The following is a 20,354-nucleotide window of genomic DNA, read 5'->3' as shown; positions in this document are numbered from 1 at the left end:
ACTGCATAATGTATTGATTCCAGAGAATAATTAAATCCCAATATTACCATAATTAAAATAATGGCAACAAAAGTCTATATTCTGTACAGAAACAACAAACTGTGATGGAAGAGGAACTGCTGAAGGAAGAACAGATTTGGAAAGAACAACTGAAAGAACATGAGGTAATTTAGATTCAGGAATGTTCCCAATTACTTATATGGGACATGCATCCCTACAATCTGCATGGTTTGGCTTATAGGTTGTGCTAAAATCAAACTTTGAATGATTTGGAAGATTAAAACATATAATGAACGTATAGACTCCATCCTTCTTGCATACTTCCTTTCCTTGCTATTTGTATGATTCTCAGCAAATTGTAGTTTACTATTGTAAGAATATAGTAAACTGTGGTTTCTGCAAATCATAGGATAAATGGCAGACAGAATTTCAAATTCAAAGTAGAATCTGATTTGTAGGTATAATGTGGTTTGGCGATGAACTGAAAATTTAAGGGTATAAATCAGAACATATTAGAAAAAGAATCTCCACATATGTATTCTTTCATCCAAATTCTTTTAGGTTATAATTTGAAACCCTAAAATATTTAAATAAAATTTCAGTATTTGAAAAAAGAAAGTAACATTTTCACTTTTATAAAAATATGAAGCTGATTCTTTTTTCACCTGGATATTCACCTCTATACCATAGAAATTATTCTTAATGTTACAATTTTATGCATTTTCAACATGTTGCATGATAGTCTTGGAGAAGCTGTATCAGTGACTGTTTGGTTAGCCTGAAGGTAATTTTTTAAAAAATTATGCTGCTACTCTCCCCTTCTCCATGAAAAACTGGGCTGAATTTAAAAAGGTAAGGTAAAGGCAGTGCTGAATTTCATTTATTAATCCCATTAAATCAAAAACCAAAGAAGAGTTGAAATCCAAATAAACAGTAAAGAATAGGGAAGAGGCAAGAACATAAAGTTAAAGTAAATGCTGATCATTTGCCACAGTTTCCTTTATACCATAAAATCACTGAGAAGCTGATAAAATCCTCCTAATATCAAGAATGATTTGTTTTTTTAGAAATAGTATTGGCCCAGTTATACATTTTGACTTTATTTTTTATCATTAATTAAATTTATATGCCCAACTCCTATTGACTCTAGGTGGTTTACAAATTGTTTAAAATATGAAATCTCATCATGAAAATTACAAGAAACCAAAGGTGGGGGAGAAATGGCAGAATAACAAACGGGGTAGAAATGAGAAAACAACCCAAGTTAAAAGTAGGCTTCAGTCAGCCCCACCGACAGCTTGGGTAAGAAGCCAGGACTTCAGGCCTCTTTGAAACACCACCAGTTTGGGGGCTGTTTGAATCTTGGGAGGAACACCATTCCAGAGGCAGATTCTGCTACAGAGAAGGTGCACTTCTGGGGTCCCAATAGATGTCTTGCCTAAATCAAGGAATTTGGAGTATGCCAACTCTGCCAGATGAATCTACTGGAAAGATACTATGGGAGATAGGTGTTCCCTCAAGTAATCAGGCTCTACATGTAGGGCTTTATAGGTGACAACCAGCTCCTTGAATTGAACACTAACCCTAACCCAGAAGGAAACTGTGGCAACTGAAACCTGCCCGTCATTGTTCGCATGCTATTCTGGACCAGTTGGATCTTTTGGGTGTTGAGTGGAAAGTCAAGAATGCAATATAATATAAAATATTAATATAAATATTAATATAAAGCAATATAAAAGCTCTCCTGCGCGAGCTGCACTGGCTCCTGGTGGTCTTCCGTGTGCACTTCAAGGTCTTGGTTACCACCTTTAGAGTGCTCCATGGCTTAGGATCTGGTTACTTACGGGACTGCCTGCTGCCTCCAGTAGCCTCCCACCGGCCGGTACGCTCTCATAGACGGGGGCTCCTCCGGGTGCCGTTGGCCAAACAATGTCGACTGGTGGGCCCCAGGGGGAGAGCCTTCTCTGTGGGGGCACCTACTATCTGGAATGAGCTCCCCTCGGAGATACAGAGGATCCCGGATCTATGTGCCTTCCACTGCGCTCTCAAGACCTTTTTATTTCATCAGGCTGGCCTGGCCTAACTGTTTCCCTTTTTCCCCTTTTTAAAACATAAATTTTAATTCATTTTTAATTTATTGGGGTGTTTTAAATCTGTCTTCGGCCAAATTGTTTAATTCGATTTTATTCAGTTTTAAATTTTGTATTTATGTTTTTTATCCTGTGGCTGTTCACCACCTTGAGTCCTTCGGCAGTAGGGCGGTATACAAATCAAATAAAACTAAAACTAAACTAAACTAATATTAGAATATAAATGGGGAACATGGAATATAAACAGAAAGTAATAGTTCCATATGAAATACATAGAAAACTCCGTTTTTTAATCTTCAAGAAACTAATGAGATTTGCAGATATGTAAATTCATTATAGAAATAGTGTTAATGTGTAGCTATCCAGCTTACAGCTGTGGTATTTCTTATAAAAGCATCTTGTCTTGTTGGAATACAGGAATTCATTATGAAATTACATACACAAATAGAAGAAGAAAAAAAGGCCTTTGAAGAACAGAAAGCAAAAGAAAGACAACAATTGTTGGAACAGCAGAATAATGCAGCTATAAAAATTCAGACAACATTTAGAGCTTTCATGGTGTACAAAAGATTTGGTCCTGTCTTGAAAAAAAAGAAAGAAGAACGAGAAAAGGAAAGAGAAATGAAAGAAATAATGGAAAAAGAAATGAAAGAAAAGGAGGAAAGATGGAAAAGGTGGGCTTTAGAAAAAATGCAAGAAAAGAAGGAAGAAAAAAAGAGGAGAGAGGAGAAAGAGAAGAAAGAAAATGAAGAGAAGATGAGACGGCATGAAGAATATGAAAAAAAGAAAGATATAGTGCGACTTCAACGAGAATTAATTATTGGAGAATTGAAAAATGAAGAAAAAAACAAACTAGAATTTTTGACAGCAAAGAGTACTGAATCTCAAGATATAACTGAAGATACTGAACAAACTAAGAAACAGCAAGTAGTAGAAAAGGAAGTAGAAAACACAAATGAAAAAATCCAGAAAGGAGATGAACTTGAAAATGCAGCTAACCAAATAGAATCAGAAGAGGAAGGTAAAACCTTTGAAAATATAAAAGTAAAAAAGGAAAGGAGAGCTGCAATAATATTGGAACCCTCAAGTATAAATAAAGCTTTAGACATAACAAATAAAGAAAAAGAAACTAAAAAGTTAAAAGAACAAGAAGATAATAGTGACCCAAAAAAGCTAATTATGGAAAAGAAACATTTAAAACAAGCATCAGACCAAAAGTACAAGGAACAAAATGAACAAGAAACACATGAACAAAAGAATGATAAATTATGGAATGATATTGGAAGAAGTAAAGATGAAGAGTTAAAATCAGGAAGAGAAGAACATATTGAGATAAATAATGAAGAATCACTGGAGAATAATGTAAAAAATTCTTTAGAAACTGCAGAATGTCAGCAAGATAGCAACACAAATGCTCTTAGTTTTGAAACCAGTGCAATAGTTAATCAGGAAAGTATCATACACTACCTTCATGTTCAGTTAGATTCTGGGGACACTGGAAAAGTAGCCAGATCTTCTGCTTCAGAAAATAGTAAAATAGATTTTGCTCCAAAAGAAATTCATGAGGAGGTTAATAATCAGTGGGCCAAAGGGGAGAACTCGAACCATTTCTTTGAACAACCACTTGTATCTGATTCTGTTGAAACCAAAAGACTGGCTTGGATGAAAATGTATAAATCTTGGTCCAGAGTTTATCAGGAACACCAGACGAAGAAAATGGTTGAAAGAAGCAAACCTCGGAAATGCTCATCTGACCAGATGCCTCCATTGAGTGCTACTATTATAATTCAGGCGGGTCCCTGGAGTTCTCTGCAACAGGTAAATCAATGCTAGAAATCTATCCAATGCCCTGTAAATACTATTAGTATTTATGTATAGTGACTTTTAAAAGTTGTTCTTCTAGTTGTTACCTGAAAGTTATGCAGGTTTGAATCTGCAGGAAGGCCCGCAATCCTCCATTTAATGTCCAGGAGAATTTCTTGCACTCAATAAAGAGCAGTTTTCAGTAAGCGGGGTCAGATTCCTATTTGATTGCAGTATAACCTAAGCTGGCAAACAGCATGCTTTCATAGGAATATATTATTAACCATGTAGAAATGAGTGCCTGAATGAGTGATTAAAGATAGATTCCACAACTCAGGAGTGGGTAATATTCAGTTAGGCAGGCAACTGGCTTGGTATAAATGCAATTTCATGTGTTTTGAATAGCGTTGTCTGTTTGATCCAGGTTAGAAATATTTTTTTCCACAAGTACTATTTTGAATTTTTCTTAGCTCAGCTCAGCTATGTAGAATTGCCATTTTTATTGCTATCCAATTCAAATGTTATCAAAATGTATTTATTTCTTATTGGATACATATAGGTGACCACAGTTAACTTTCAAGATTTGCCTGGTTGCAGCCTGTCCACATTATCACAATGTGCAAGGCTTCAGTTTTTGAGCCTTAGACGCTGTGGATTGCTTGCCTTGGAAGGACTCAGTGACTGCAAGGATTTGAAATATATAGATGTAGAGGTAAAATGTATTTTACTGTATGTCGAAGTGAACTATTTTAAGTTGTAGCCATCTCTTCCAACTATAGTGATTGAGTTGTAAATGTGATGTTTGCAGACTATAACTGGATTAAAATTAGTTTTTATTTTTTATATTTTTGTTTCATTTTAATATATATTTAAAAGTGCATCCAAGAAAAAGAAGAAAAATCAGAAATAAACAAAGAAAGGGGTGAAAAGAAATAAAAAAGATTTACAAGCTGCATAAAAATGAATAATAATGTTCAAAGAGTATATCAATTTATCAATTTAATACATTTTTCAGTATCAAATAAAAATGAGAAAGGCAGCCACAATAATAAAAATCATCACTCAGAATAAGTGAAAGAAGTTTTTTTCTAATTTGAGAAAGCTGTTATAAAAAATCAGGGAAAAAAATCTATTATTTTAAAGGTTTATGTTAAGAAAAAAATCAAATTTGGGGGTGCTTTAAGTCCATGCACAGAATTATCATCTGTAAATGGTTTCCGGGTAAAATGAAATTCAGTAATATTTATGAATATAACTAGTAATATTCCCAGAAATTATTTTTTAAAACATGCTTTCGATATGCATAATTTGAGAAGCTGTAATGCTATCTAGTGTGCAGATCTCCCATTTTTTTCAATATTTGAAGAGACTACAAGGCTCACTTTTCTATTAAACTTAGAAACTGAGAATTAGCTGTGACATCATGCTTTCTCATTCTCTATCCAAACAATTTCCCCTGAACTGGAGAACAATGTTGTATGTAATTCTGCTGATAAAAAAGTCAGAAATGTTCCCAAGCTTACTGTGAGAATCTTTATTTAAAACATTAATACTTCAGCCTAAAAGGGGGATTTATGTAAACATGACTTTACATCCTGCCTCCAATCATTAAATTATTCTTGTTGTCTGAACTGGAACAAATCAGTAATGCTTATTGCAGCATGCCTTAAAATACTGGCTGCTGGGAACAAGAGTGGAATGGGACTATGACTTCTACCAATCTGAAGTTCCCAAATGCACTGGATGCTGAATTGAATCAGCCTATGCCTCTAGAGAACGCTATCAGAGCGTCTAGTGAATTACATCTTGGAGGGAGTTCCTTTTTCAGATGGCAAAAGAATGGATTAACTTGTGGGCAGCGGAGAAAGAAATAATTTAGAAGATTCCTCTGATCATTCCTATGAAAAAAAAAACAATCGGACAGTGACTCAAAATGTAGCAATTTCTGTGTCATGTCACTTTCTCCCAGTGACATGACACAGAGCAAAGCTATTACTAAGAGGATAGAAAGAATGCTAAAGGCCATGCTCTATATGCTACTTTGATTTGATGTTTTATTGTTTGAAAACTAGAGATGCATATTAAAAGTCAGGGTAATGGAACAGTGTAATTTTTATAGCTTAAATTGATCAGATGACAGAAGAATCCTATGAAGCATTTAAAATGTAATCGTTGTCCTATAATTCATAGCATTTTTTTTCAGAACTATTCTGAAAAACTATTCACAGTTCAGAATAGTTCAGAACTATTCACAGTTGCACAATAAAAACAAAAGTACTGTTCCAAATATTTTGCTACATTAAAGCCTGCAGCAATCAAGATATGAATATATTTAAATACATTTGAAATGTGAAAATTATGACTGGAAACTTAGATATGTTTGCATCAGTGTTCTAATTTGAGAAGAATGTTTAACAAGAAAGTAATGCAGTTCTGAATGACATACTACTATGTCTAAATATTTCTTTAAGATTATTACTATAATCAGACTGATTTTAATGATATTTCATCTTTTTCATTATAAATTAGAAACTGTCATCCTAATTCCAAATGTTATTCAAGTGGGAGTCAATTCCAAGTACCAAGCCAGCTGGCAAAAGATGATATGGAAATAAATTACCGTATATATTTATAATATATAAATATATATTTATATAATATACTATATTATATACTATAAATATATAGTATATAATAAATTATACTTAATTTAGTGAGACTTAATTCTGAGTAGATGCTCATGGGATTAAAACATAGAATACATTTTGTTTACCTTGAACTTGTTTTTATGTTTTTGATTTGCTTTGTTTCTCCCCCCCAAATAGGAGAACAAAATTCAGGTGATTAATTGTGAGAATCTAGAAAACCTCTGCATTCTCATTCTGAACAAAAATAATATTTCATCACTTCATGGTTTATATGGCTGCAGTAATCTCTTGAATCTTGAACTTTCCTATAATAAAATAACCCGAATTGGTAAGATACTAATTATAAATAATAGAGTTGCAACCTTTAGCATATTTAATTCATGTAAATATAAAATATTTTCTGTCTTAGGAAAAATTAATTCCTACTATTTGTTGAAATCTATTTTCTGTAGTATATCTTTTTTAAAAATACGTATGTGTTGAATAAGTAGGATTGATTTAACGATACTGAGTTCTCAAGTTTGGTTATGAATTTCTCCAAATTAATAATTTATTATGATGAAGGAAGAAGAGTTTGCATGTAATATTACAGGAAGTCATAGTAGTTTTGGTGGAGGGTCTCTATTCTGCCACATATATTTTGGATGTAGACTGTATGTTTGGTAGCTTAATAAACATAGCGTTTGTAAGATCCGTTAAAGGCAAACAAAATATGGAAATTAGTTTGTTCACAGCTGCAGACAATTATTACTATTTAATATAGTATTTCACAACTATTTAATCAAGAAGAGAAGCAACCTAGAACTAAGGAGAAATTTCCTGATAGTTAGAACAATTAATCAATGGAACGATTTGCTTCCAGAAGTTATGGGTGCTCTAACACTAGAAGTTTTTAAGAAGAGACATTTGTCTGAGAAGGTATAGGATTTACTGCCTGAGCAGGGGATTGGACTAGAAGACTTCCAAGTCCCTTCCAACCCTGTTGTTCGGTTTGGTTCGGTTTGGTTCGGTTCTTTCTTTAGAGTATATAGCTATGGACAAATTTAGATTTTAAATGGGACTTAATGTATTATTTACTGGGCATCTTATGATCCTCCAGATGGTAGAATTCAGTTTACATATCCCTATTCAACTTGACTAGTGATTAGGAAATATACAAGATGAAATAATCAGCATTTGAAGCCAAGCAGTTGCTCACTTATGTTGCAAGAAGTTTTTTTTAAGAGCTAACCTGGCAAATATCTTCTTCAATTATTGTGTGCTATTCATCTATACAGTATGGAAAAGACCCAGAAACTACGTAGTTAAAAAAAAAATAGTTTTCAGTGTGACCACATAACTAATTCATTCCCTTATTCACATCAACTGTCTTAAATATTCAGGAAGAGAAGGGGGAGGGGGAGGGGGAGGAGGAGGAGGAGGAATTATTTTATTATTATGGTTGGTTGCACAGTCAGCTAGATATTTAGACTGGATTTGGCATTTTTATTCATCTACTGAGTTCTCCCCAAGGATCTCTGATAGGTAAATATTGTTATTTAGATTTATATTCTGCCTGACCTCCAACAACTGTGGCATTAACTGAAAGAAATTCCTGCTTGACAAGAGGTTATAAATGGTGATCACATGACCCTGGAACAGTGAAACGGTCGAAAATATATGCCAATTGTAAACTGCCCAAATTTTGAACATGTGACCATGGGGATTCTGCAATAGTTGTTAGTCTGAAAACCAGTCATAAGTTGCTTTTTCAGCACCATTATAACTTCGAATGATCACTAAATGAATGGTTGTAAGTCGAGAACTACCTATACATCCAGTGGTGGATTCAGCTGATTTGGGCTGGTTTGGATGAACCGGTTGTTAAATTGCTCCCCACCCCATAAGTGCAGGGAAGCCTACTAGGCCCAAAATGGGGCACAGGGGGTGCACCCCCCCCGTGGCCCATTTTTGCTCCCAGGAGGCTGCAGGGAGGCCTACTAGACCCAAAATGGGGTGCAGTGCATCCCCCCCTGTGGCCCATTTTTGCTCCCAGGGGGCGTGCAGGAGGCCAAGTCCTACCTGTCACACCCCCTGGCCACACCCACCATGGCCACGCCCACCCAGCCAGTCATTAAGGCAGAGAACTGGTTGTTAAATTATTTGAATCTCACTACTGTGTACATCTGAATTGTTGGTGTAAATCTGTCAATGTAAATATGATCAGTCACAATTGGGACATTGTCTGTATCATCCCACAAAAATGATAAAATCCACAGATAAATTAAATAAATATGCAACAGATGTAAAATTCAGGCAAAGCATACACCACACATCTCATGCCAAACACCAAATAGAACAAACCTAACATGCATAACTGGAACATTTTTTCTTGATGCCATTTTATTGTGGATTATTCTTCTGAGATACTTAGCTATGGTTCAAAATGGACATTACGCCCCAGTGTCCACCTTTTATTTTAAAGTATGATTTTGTATCTCAATCAACAGAGACTCTTGAAAATAACTTGTAAAAGACAGTGGTGTTTTGTGTTTTGTTTTTGCTTTATACATGCTAATCTTTGCATTAATCTTTAATTGCACTATTTTTAAGTTAAATACAACTTAAACAACAATAATTAAGGGTATAATGTCTGATAAGCAGTAAAGGAACTTTTTACCTCGCACAGGAATGCTCACACAAATACAGGTTGAAAATATGTTTAATTATTTATTTAAATTATTTATATGGCCACCCATCTCATAGCTATAACTCTGATTTCACAACATTATACAAACTATAAGAATATTTAACACAAATGCATTATGATTATACATAATTCAAGCAATAAGCTAGACAAATATGAGGTCTGAATGTATCTGTAAAAAAAACTTTTATATGAGAAAATTACATGTTCTGTAGTATGTGAAAGACAATAGAGTTCAATGGTTATAAAAAAAATAGTCTTTACTGAGTATATTAATCTTGACAGTTAGATGCTTTTTACATTTAAAAATTTTAAACAGTCAATTCCATTTGCTATGATTTTGTTATTACTCATTTTAAAATGACATCGTTTTCTCAGCCCAAAGCTTCTAATGAATGTTGGTGTTCATTAAATGTCAAAAATCAGAAATCCAAGATAAACCAAGAACATGGACCAACTGAAATGTTGGAATCTATGTTGGAATCTGTCTTCAGTGCCAGTTCTGCTGTAAGGGATTTCTTGTTTTGGATAGGTTTCCTTAGGTAGAGTATCTGAAAGGTTAATATGAAAATGGCATAATACAAATTAATGTGTCTTGGCTATGAAGCCTACCCAGCCAACAGTGTAAAAGCCTCTTGTCCTGTCTGTATATATAATGAAAACATTGTGCTTATACATGAGAAGAGTCTGAATAAGAAAGTAGATTTTGAAGAAAATCAATTTGTTTTCTGTCTTCATCATCTGCTACTTTGAGGAAGTCTGGTTGGTAGGCTGTGTAACTTACATTTCATGTTACACATAAATATATTGATCATTTTAAAAACATGGAATCACACAAAAATATGCTTGCATTCCACTTCTTTCATGTCTAAATCCAATAGAATTTCCCATAGTTATACAGTACTGGAAATTGTGAAGCTGTCACTTTAAAATAAGGCTTAATAATATTTTAGTCAACCTAACTAATTTTTAGTGTTTCTTTTATTTCTAAATCCTCTGAAACAAAAAGGACCTTAGAAAAGCGATAAAAATGTGATTGTTAAGAAAACCTATTTGTTCTGAAAGAGTTCTAAAGAAATCCATTTCTAAAGAAATGTGATGAATCTATCAACTGTACTTCAAATAAATTATTTTAAAAATAGCATAGATGTGAGAGTAGTGAATTTCTTCAAAATAACATTTTATTTGCTAATTTTCATCAGTACCAAAGATGATCAAGATTTTCCTTCTGAAGATCATCCCCAAAGGTTCCCTGTGCTGTTTATTGCAGAAAACAAATGTAACATGGTAGAAAGGAGCTTACCCACATAGCCCCTTTTAATGATTTTGAGAGGCAAATTTTATTTTGTGTTGGGGGGGAATGAAAAGTTTTCCCCATGTCTTTTATTAATTATTTGTAACAATGTACAATCTTACTTAGTTCAACCTTCATAATAACCCTTGAGGAATATCTATTTTGTGTAGAAATCCAAACCAATATGTTAGACTAGGAGGAAGATATTTGTTGTAATATCATCTCAGGAAGTGTTTGTGGAGGTGCATTTGTATTTCCATTTTTTTCCCCAAACTGGAAGTTCAGATGAAATAATTCAACATCCTTCCACCAAATCTAAATGACTGTTTTTGTTCTATTGTTATATTTTATGAATCCACTAGGTGGTGCTGGTTAGCTTCTGAAGCTATTTTCATTTCAGACAATTCAACAAGATATATGCAAATTTGGGGGATAAAATCAGAAGCACATCTAAAATTATGTCCTCATAAGTAAAGTGGTCAAGATTAAAATATACCAAAAAATAATATTTTAGTTTTTAGCTTAAATAGTTTTTCTCTATTAAGAAAAGTCCTTGCAATTTTTATAGTGCAGCACAATCTTAGATAATGATACATATTAATGTATTATTGTATTAACGTTTAACATTTTTTTCCTCTTTCTTGGTTCAGCATTCAGGATCTATTATAAAATTCTTTTTTCCTATACATTATATTGTTTTGTGATATAATGACGTGTGGTAGATTTCTTCCCATATAGTCAGGCTCAGTCATCAAGTCTAATGTGATTAGGATGTACCTGTCTGGAAGGTTTATGCAGACAAAGTACAGATAACAAAAATCAAACTGATTTTCTTTACTGTTGTCAGTTTGGGTAAGTTTTAATCATGAAATGTGAAATAAGAATTTGTTGAAGAACAAAACATAAATGCTAAAGAAATGCATTTGTTTTTCATGAATAATATAGCGGTACATAATTTCAAAAATAGAAAATGAAATATATTGTGTACAGGCACTAAGCTAATATTTCTGGTTTCAAGAGAATTTGAATAATAATTATAGTACGGAAGATAGATTTTTATTTTATAAGCATATTTTATAAAAATATTAAAACCAAATAGTATACCATTATAAATAAATTAATCAAATACAATTAATTTCAATATGTCATACAATATGATTTTTTGTTTTTTGTTTTTAGGAGGCTTGGAGACATTGAAAAAACTCCAGCGACTGGCTGTGGATCACAATCAATTGATCAGTACAAAAGGGCTCTCTGCTACTCCAACTCTGTTATATCTAGATTGCTCCTTTAATCATCTCACTCATATTGAAGGCATTGAAGACTGTGGTCTTCTTCAGATTCTGAAGTTACAAGGAAATAATCTCAATGAGGTAAAAACTTGATGTTCTATGGCAAAACTAAATAATTAAAGAAATGTGTATAGAAGTAAATCCAATAATGCCCGATCAAAAAGCACTCTTCCTTTATTTTTGGATAATAAATTTCATTTTAGATAAATTCCTTGTTCAGAAAAGAGGGCACCTTTTTCTTAATTTGAGGGTATTTTATTGTCTTGAAAAGGATTTGTACAATTTCATTTTCCAAGTAACATTTCATATTTTATATTTTACTTCAAAAGGAATCTGTAATTTAGAATTCCATTTTATGTCATGATTTATATTACAGCAGCACTGTTAAAAAAGTATGAGTGAATATTTGTGTTTGTTGACATAATGATGTAAGCAGACATGTGAGTAAAAAGAATTGAGGAAGATATATATTATAGACACAGTGACATAAATCTATAAAGAGAAACATGCACACACAAATACATGAACAGTACATGAATTATCATTTCACTAGCTACAGTTGCCAGAAGTACCTACTGACTTTTTAAAATACATGTTTGAGCATGTCATGAATTTCCCAGCAAGCAAAAAGAAGCCTGAATAACAAATTGGCAATATGTTAATGTTCTTATATGCACTTCAGTGTGATAATTAAAATACAATTTCTGTTTTCGATTAAGTGTCAGAAGCATATCAGATAACTGAAAAAGTTATGAACGGGGCAAATATTTGAAGATAAGGAATATTCTCCTATGAGAGAGATATGTAGTAGCTGGAAATTTGTATCTTGGAGAGAAGGAATTTCAGCGTTCGTATAGAAGTGATTCAGTATATTTAGTTCTTGCATCATACTGAAACTTTAAAATGTCTCTCAACTATGTTTGTGATAATCAAGGTACCTGGTCTACCTTTCTCTGGAATTTGATGTAAACAGTACAATGGTATTATAATGAAACACATTCCCGTTCCATCACTTCACCTTTATATTAGAGACTTAATCGAAACTATGAATTTGATAGCTTTTTGCTGTAATATTTGTATTTAGGATTACTGCCCTAGTAACTGTAACTGATATACAATGGTTTGCATTAAGTAAATTAGTACATAAAGATTATTTATGAAGGAAAAAAATTCAGCTACTTTTGCATTGTTTTGTTAATTACTAATTTATATTTAGTTCCCCAAGTTGGAAAATCATGTTTTGCTAAGAGAATTATACTTGGAAGACAATAACATATCCAGATTGGGAAAATTTACTGACTACTGGCTGCCTTTGCTACAGATACTTTTCATCTCACAAAACAGGTAAAATTAACACATTTTATTGGCAGAAAGCAGTTACAAAAAAAAAAGAGAGTAGTACCCTACATTTTTCTGCTAACTGCCAGCATGGTAATACAAGTTATTGACATTTTAGCAGCCAGCTTTGAATGAAGTTACAAGCTTTTACTGTAAAAATTTCAAATTGTAGTGGGTTATGGGTCCACCCAAATCTTTTATTGTAGACTTAGAATCCTTAACACTGTAGTATTCAAAAATACATCTTGTCATGTACTGAATTTCAAAACAAATTAATGACACTGTACCTACTCTACATTCAATTGATTTTTGTAACTAAAAATCTATGATGGATTGATGGCGTACAACTTCTGTCATTCTGTGAAAATTACAGCACAAATCTAAGATGTCTATTCAGAAAGAGATCCAATTATGTGAAATGTAGCTTACTTTCAAATAAATGTGCATAGGATTGAAGTAAATCAAATTGAATTCAAAAGAGTTTACTCTCAAACAGAATATGATTGCAGTTTGAGTCTCAAAAATCTTTGAAAGAGGCGGGTTCTACATAGCGGTATTTTTTTTTTATTATTATTTTTGTATTGAACATTATTGAATGCCTTTCTTATCTATTTTATTTTTTTCTGATCTGAACAAAACATCCTTTGAAGAAAAGAAGCAGATCCGGATGCATTTTTCTGACAGGGATATTTTCCAGATCTTCTTTTTCAGACTTTATTTTAAAGTTGGAAATATAAAAGCTTGAGCCCAGGATCTTCAGGATATAAATTATATGCTGTACTACCAACCTATAGGCTGTCTTATATATATCAGTCCATGAAACTCTCTCATACCATCCCCCCTTTACCATTCTTTTTGATGCTCTGTGTTACAGTTGACAGCTGGTGAAGTACTTCCTGTTGTGTGGAAGGAAGCACTTTGTCATAATCACTGAGCAGATATCTGGCTGACATTTCTAGTAGCAAAAACTTCCCCTAAGTCTGCTCTATGTGTCAACATCTTTAACATAAATCATTTAGGCAAAAGTGAGAATGAGGACAAAATGAATAGCCATGACTGTAGATATAGCTAGAATGGATGACAGTATCAGCAAAATGCTGATTAAAGCAGTAAAAAAGTAATATCAGTAGCTGATATTTGTACTTGCCTTATCAATATGACTATGTTCTAAGCAGCTCCATATGCTTTTCTATGGCATAAGTGATTGGATGTTCTTTACAGAAAGGATTGAATGTAATGAAATAAGCTGTTGAAAGAAAAGCTGTTCCTTTGCTTTTATCCTACAATTGTGGGATTTTTTTCTCAAGAGTGTGCATTGACTGTCTTTTCCTCTTTTGTTGATTGCAGGAAATCCTTATTAATGTTAGGATTGTGAATCCATATATTTCTTAAGATTAAAGATCCAAATAGAAAAGTCAAATTTGCAAGTGATTAATAAAAACAAGCCTTCATCTTTAGTTTAGGAAAAATGCATTTTAAATGTTAATATGATTCCAAATAAAGTTTATTGATCATAATTCAACTGGTAATGCCTAAATATTTCTGGAAACATTGCTGACATTCCAAATATATTTTAAATGCAGACAATTGGACAATATACCCATTTGACTCACTATCATTGCTAGAACATTGAGAATTACTTGTAGAAACTATAAGAGGTGATTTTGCCCCAAATAGAAAATAGTTTCAAAAGTTTATGGTTCTGTTCACATACTATATTAAACTATGATCTATTTGTTTGTTTACTTGCTGGCCCCAAATACTGTACAAACTAATATTTGGGGCCAGCAAGTAAATTATCTTTTTGAATGGTACAGTTGATTCCAGTTCATTCTAAATTTGCAAGGGTGAAATAAGTAGGATTCTACTTAGATGTTAGTATATGTTTACAATACATAAATAAAAATTGCATACATCAATTTTTGTCAATAAAAACCAGAATCTTTTCATTGGAGTTTCCCAGTCATTGAGGATTGTCTGTGCAGATAATTAATTTAAGAACTTAATTCTTATCTTTCAGCATGCCTTGTTTTTCAGCGTGCCATGTTTTTCAATTCTTTTGCATAATTGTGCTAAACAAGCTTAGGGCTAAGAAATCAATTGGTCCTCAGAATTCTTATGAATAACATATTAGAATAATACATGTTAAATAGATGTAGAATTTTATATTGTTTAAATTTATATTTGCAAGCTCCATTACTTTTGGCAATATGATAAAAAATGGTGTCACACCATCTTAATGTAGGTTCAACCTCTTTATATATGTTAATAATACCATGATAGATATATAAAGGAGTCATAATTTGCATCACAATGGCACCACACAGTGGTGGGTTGCCCCCAGTTCAGACCGATTCTATAGAATTGGTAGTAAAACCGGTGGGAGGCTCCGCCCACTGACCCTGACATCATCAGAAGCTTCTGCACATGCGAAGCGACCACACACGTCCATCCCCGCTGAAAACCGGTAGTAAAGGTAAGTAGAACCTACCCCTGGCACCACACTGCTCTCGTCATTTCCCTTCCTTGCCTCTGCAGACACCTGGACACTAGTTACCCATTTTTCAAAGTCCATATTTAACGATTGGCACTCTTATAGATTTTTTTTATTGGATTCTATTACTTAAATTACTATTTCTTAGAGAAAGTAGTATATAAACATATTAAATTAGCCTTGTTATCAGCTACTGAAACAGTATGTGTACAACTGCTGCTACCCCTTGGCTGAACCAGAATATATCCTGATCATTAACATCTTACCATATAGCTGGTGCTTTGTGGCCTGCAGTTCTCAGAAGTTAGCATTTGTCAGGCAAGAGTAAATCCATCATACAGTGTATATTTCTATTGAGAATTTGGCAGATTTTCCAATGACATCAGTAGATGAAAAATCTCATCTTGAATCCTGCTAATAGTAGTTTTATTCAGAAATTAAGAAATTAATTCCTATGAAATAAAATCGAAGGCATTCAGTAGAGTCAGTCAGATAAGACTGATGTGGAATACGATAGCATTCTTTAAATATTATGAAATGTTGTAATACAGTAGGAGTGATTATATAAGAAGAAGAGAATAGAAGCAAAACCCTTTAGTAAAAAGTGCAAAGGACGAAGTTCAGGCTAGAATGTGAGAGGAAATTTCTGGCTATTGGCCAGTAGAACATGCTGCCACCTTAAGCTGTGAGTTCTAGGCTTGCAAACACAAAGTGAATGGCCATTCTCTTTGTCATTGAGGCAAAAATGCTTTTTGAACTTTAGGTACTGTACAATGGATTTACATGAAAATAATTTTTATACAGACAAGTCAGCTGCTAACCTGCCATTTTGTTGTGAACGTTGTAAAATATGATTGTGTCGGTGAGAAGTGAATTGTGTTGTGATGTTTTCATTTTTTTTAAACTCTTATGCACAAGGTACCTTCAGGGTAAAACAGTTGAGAAGGACTGTTTTAGTGGATCCTGTACTGAGCAGGGAGATGCCCAGAGGAAAAATAAAATATTAGTAGGTGACCCTCCTGGTTATGACCTTGGCCATATCTATTTCCTGCTCAGCTGCATGTTGCAGTTTCTAATTGTGGCAACTTTTCCACTGGCACTGCCTATCTTCCTGGAGAAAGGAAATGCATTGTCCAAGCTCCTCACCAGCTTGCAAAAGAGATGTGGCTTTCACAGCTATGTTTAATGGTTGCCTGGTTGAATGAAGAAGAGAAAGGTTTGCCATGTCTCTCCTCAGAGAATGGGGGATTACCTATTCACTACAAACTCCGAGGTCCCTTTTCTGATACTATAGTTCTATGCAATACCTGAAAAGTTATCAAAAGAAAGTCACAATCTGCTCTCTTTTATTCCGTATTCTATATAAAATATATATTTAAGTTACAGGACGGTTCATTCCGATTGAGTATTTGAGAAGAAGGGTCTTTATTTCAACATAAATAACTTAACCAGAGAGAAATGTTCAAGAAACGACAGCCTTCTACTGGGAATGCTGTTTGTTTCTATGAGGACAGAGTCAAAGGATATTGCCTCTTACAATTCTATAATTCTGCATCACACTAAAACTAAGTTCAGTGAGATTTATCTTCAACTTAGAAATTGGTCTAACATTGAAGCCTTAACCATGTGTGTATCTCTTAAAATATGAACTAAAATATTCATCTGAATTGTTATATTACCCTACTGAATATTTTGCAAAATGTGTTAAGTGAAACACAAAATAAAATACATTTTAGTTCATTCCTTTTTGTAAAAGAAAAGTATGTTGCCTTTTAAATTTTATAAATTATTCTATTCATATATCTTTAATTCATTGTTAAAATGAATATGCTATCATTATAAATAATCTGACAAGTCATCTCAAAGATCTAATGTTTAAACTTCACTTTTTGGAAGAAAAATCTGTTGGTATCATGGAAAACCTGCTGGCATCAAGCAGGCAAACAGTAATTGTATTTTGGATCCAGGGCATGTTTAATATGTTTATTGTAGACTTTAAGAAACTTTTTTTCTCTTCTGCATATGTGTAATTTCAAGTATATTTCAGATTTACTTTTTTTTATACTTGTGTTGCTAACTGTCCAGTTTTTGTGAGTGCTTTGAGTTTAAATGATACCAGAAAAAGGAAGCTATTGGATTCTTAAAAAATATCTTTTTGGTTTTGTGTCGTCTTTGTAATTTATATCCTTTTAAAGCCCAGGGCTAGTGGGACAAGGTCAAGTGGTATTAAGTTTTCTGTAATGTCTTTTGTTTTTCTGGTTTGAATTTTCCTTTAAAAGAAAAAAGAAAAGGACAAAGACCGCCAGTGAAAAGGAAACTATAGAATGACAAACTGAAAAGGATCTTATTATTTAAAGTAGAGCACACAATATGAATTTTATATTAAAAAAACAGGTTAACCATTGAGTTTTCTACATCATGCTACTCTAAATGTCATTATTGAAACGTAATATATGATGTGAAATTTACCAAACAGATAGTTACTCAAATTAACTTCTATTTTACCTTGGTCTATAATTTTACTGCATAGACAATACTTATTTTACAAATAAGTAGTACACTCACCATAAAATATGTTTGAATAGTGATTAGGAACACCATCACATCAAAATTTGAGTTATCAGCTGCTGCTCCAAGTAATTAAGCCTCTATAATTCATGATAGCCATAATTTAAGTTTTTAGTAATGGATGTGCTTCATTAAACACTTTGCTGAGCATTACTGTTAATTGTTCTGTCCAAAATTATAAACTGTCAATCTGCAATTTTTAACTCTGGTGGAGTAAATATAACATTTGGAAAGAAAGGATAAATTGACCTGTATCTGAAACATCTCACAAATATTGCCTTGCAATCTATCCTCTACAAAAAGCTTTCATAGTTTTCCATTTATATTAGTTTCTCTCTTTACAAATTTGGGGAATGTAGTAACATTTATCAAAACTAAATATCAGTTTAAAATAGCAAATCATATGCAAAATATTTTGCCTCACCTCCCAGAATCTACTTTCCAGAATTCACAATTACCTATAAGAATGAATTTTAAATACACTTTAAGCAGATAATTCATTACTGAGTTATTTTTGCTGAGAAAATCAATCAAGGAGTAGCAGAAAATCAAAAGAAAGTGATTTTAAACTAGGTACCGTATATTCTGCAAATTGGAGGTAAGAAAAAGTTGTAACATTTTTAACAAAACTTACTTAGAATAATAGATTAGAGATATTCCTTTCCATCACTAAATATTTTCAGTAATCTCTGATCAAATTTCATATATTTGAAATAAACAAAATGCAGTTTTTATTATTTAACACTTGCAGTACTTTTCAATTAGATTTAGAAATAATAGATAATATAACACCACTGTAAAATAAACAGAAGCATAAAGACCAAAGAGAATTAAAGATGTGTGATGTTCAAGCCAGCTGATTTTCAGTTAATGAATCTCAGTCAGAGACATTGATAAACAAAGAACCCTAATGACACAATAAAAAAAAAACCTCTATACATATTCAGGTTCAGTACACCATATTTTCAATTAATTCCTTCCTTCCTTCCTTCCTTCTTTCCTTCCTTCCTTCTTTCCTTCTTCTTTTTTTAAAAAATAGCTGTTTTTTGTCACCTTCAAGTTCAAAAATCTTCCAGGTAAGGAAGAGTAGAATAACAATGCCTAAATTTGGGCTTAAAATGTAAAAGATAAGAAAAAGATGGGATGGGTGGGATGAACAAAAGCAAACACAGAACCCATTTTCAATGTATAATTCATATTATGATTTGCTGTGAGAAACAATCAAGTAACCTGTGGAGGTGTCAGACTGGAAAACTTCAAATGAGGGACTGGCAAATTAACTGAAGAAGCAATAGAATGTCTCCTCTCTTTTTCTTCATCTGCTTTGCAACTTTTTAGAGTAACTATTCCTTGGAGAAGTTTACATTTCCCTTTAGTTGCAGTTTTCTTCCATAGATTTGTCAAATGAAAATAAATAGCGGTGTATAATTTTCTTATGTACTATTATATATATATTACGCCTATGTAGTATTATACTTTTACAGCTATTTTAAATTGAGCTTGGCCCGTGTAGATTACACAGATACATCTGTGTTAATCATGCTTTCATCTACAATGTTTTCTTAGCAAAATATAGAAGCAATTTGACATTTTGTTCTTTGTAAGTTTTCAACTACCCATTTTTGTCTTCAGCCCTGAAATGCCCTGGTGTTTGCCCACCCAAATACTAACCATGTCTAACCCTATTTGGTTTTTTGGAGACCAGTCAAAATCAGATAGGTTCTGCAACCTGTTATGATGCTTTCTTTGTTATCTTGTTTCCTATAAATTGGATTTTCCATTTATTCATGATTTCTGCGCTCCAGATTTATAAATGTTGTACTCGGTTTAAATATTTTAAAAGTGTTTTTATCTTATTGATAGTTCATTTTCAGTTAGGTGTGTGCTTAAAAGGCATTATGGCATTAACTGCCATAGTAAAACTATGTGCCTGTCCAAGTTACTTAAATTCTTCTCTATTTTTAGTTGTGAGGAGGTGTCTCTTTAATTTAATTTAGTTATTCAGTCTTGTCATCATCCGTTCAGGTGATCCTGAGCTCAAGCCTTATGGTATATAGGTACAGAGATATTTGTTGTAGAACAGATTTAAAACATGTGTATTTACTCCACCAAAATTTTATTAAATATCTTAGAAATCTATA

General features: G+C 32.9%; 1 protein-coding gene across 5 annotated transcripts in view; it reads left to right on the top strand.

The window, feature by feature from the left end:
- LRRIQ1 (leucine rich repeats and IQ motif containing 1) overlaps positions 1-20,354 on the top strand; it is a 107,355-nt gene that overhangs the window by 11,307 nt on the left and 75,694 nt on the right. For all 5 annotated transcript variants that reach the window (XM_060694640.2, XM_034402877.3, XM_060694639.2 and 2 more), the window contains exons 7-12: positions 90-164; positions 2,508-3,908; positions 4,453-4,605; positions 6,719-6,869; positions 11,701-11,894; positions 13,030-13,157. In XM_060694640.2, coding sequence (XP_060550623.2) covers positions 90-164; positions 2,508-3,908; positions 4,453-4,605; positions 6,719-6,869; positions 11,701-11,894; positions 13,030-13,157 — 2,102 coding nt within the window. The remainder of the gene's footprint in view (positions 1-89; positions 165-2,507; positions 3,909-4,452; positions 4,606-6,718; positions 6,870-11,700; positions 11,895-13,029; positions 13,158-20,354) is intronic.

The sequence above is a fragment of the Pantherophis guttatus genome, chromosome 7 (genome assembly GCF_059756535.1).
Source record: "Pantherophis guttatus breed Tessera chromosome 7, ASM5975653v1, whole genome shotgun sequence".
Classification (NCBI taxonomy): domain Eukaryota; kingdom Metazoa; phylum Chordata; class Lepidosauria; order Squamata; family Colubridae; genus Pantherophis; species Pantherophis guttatus.
This window is presented reverse-complemented; position numbering and strand designations above follow the sequence as displayed.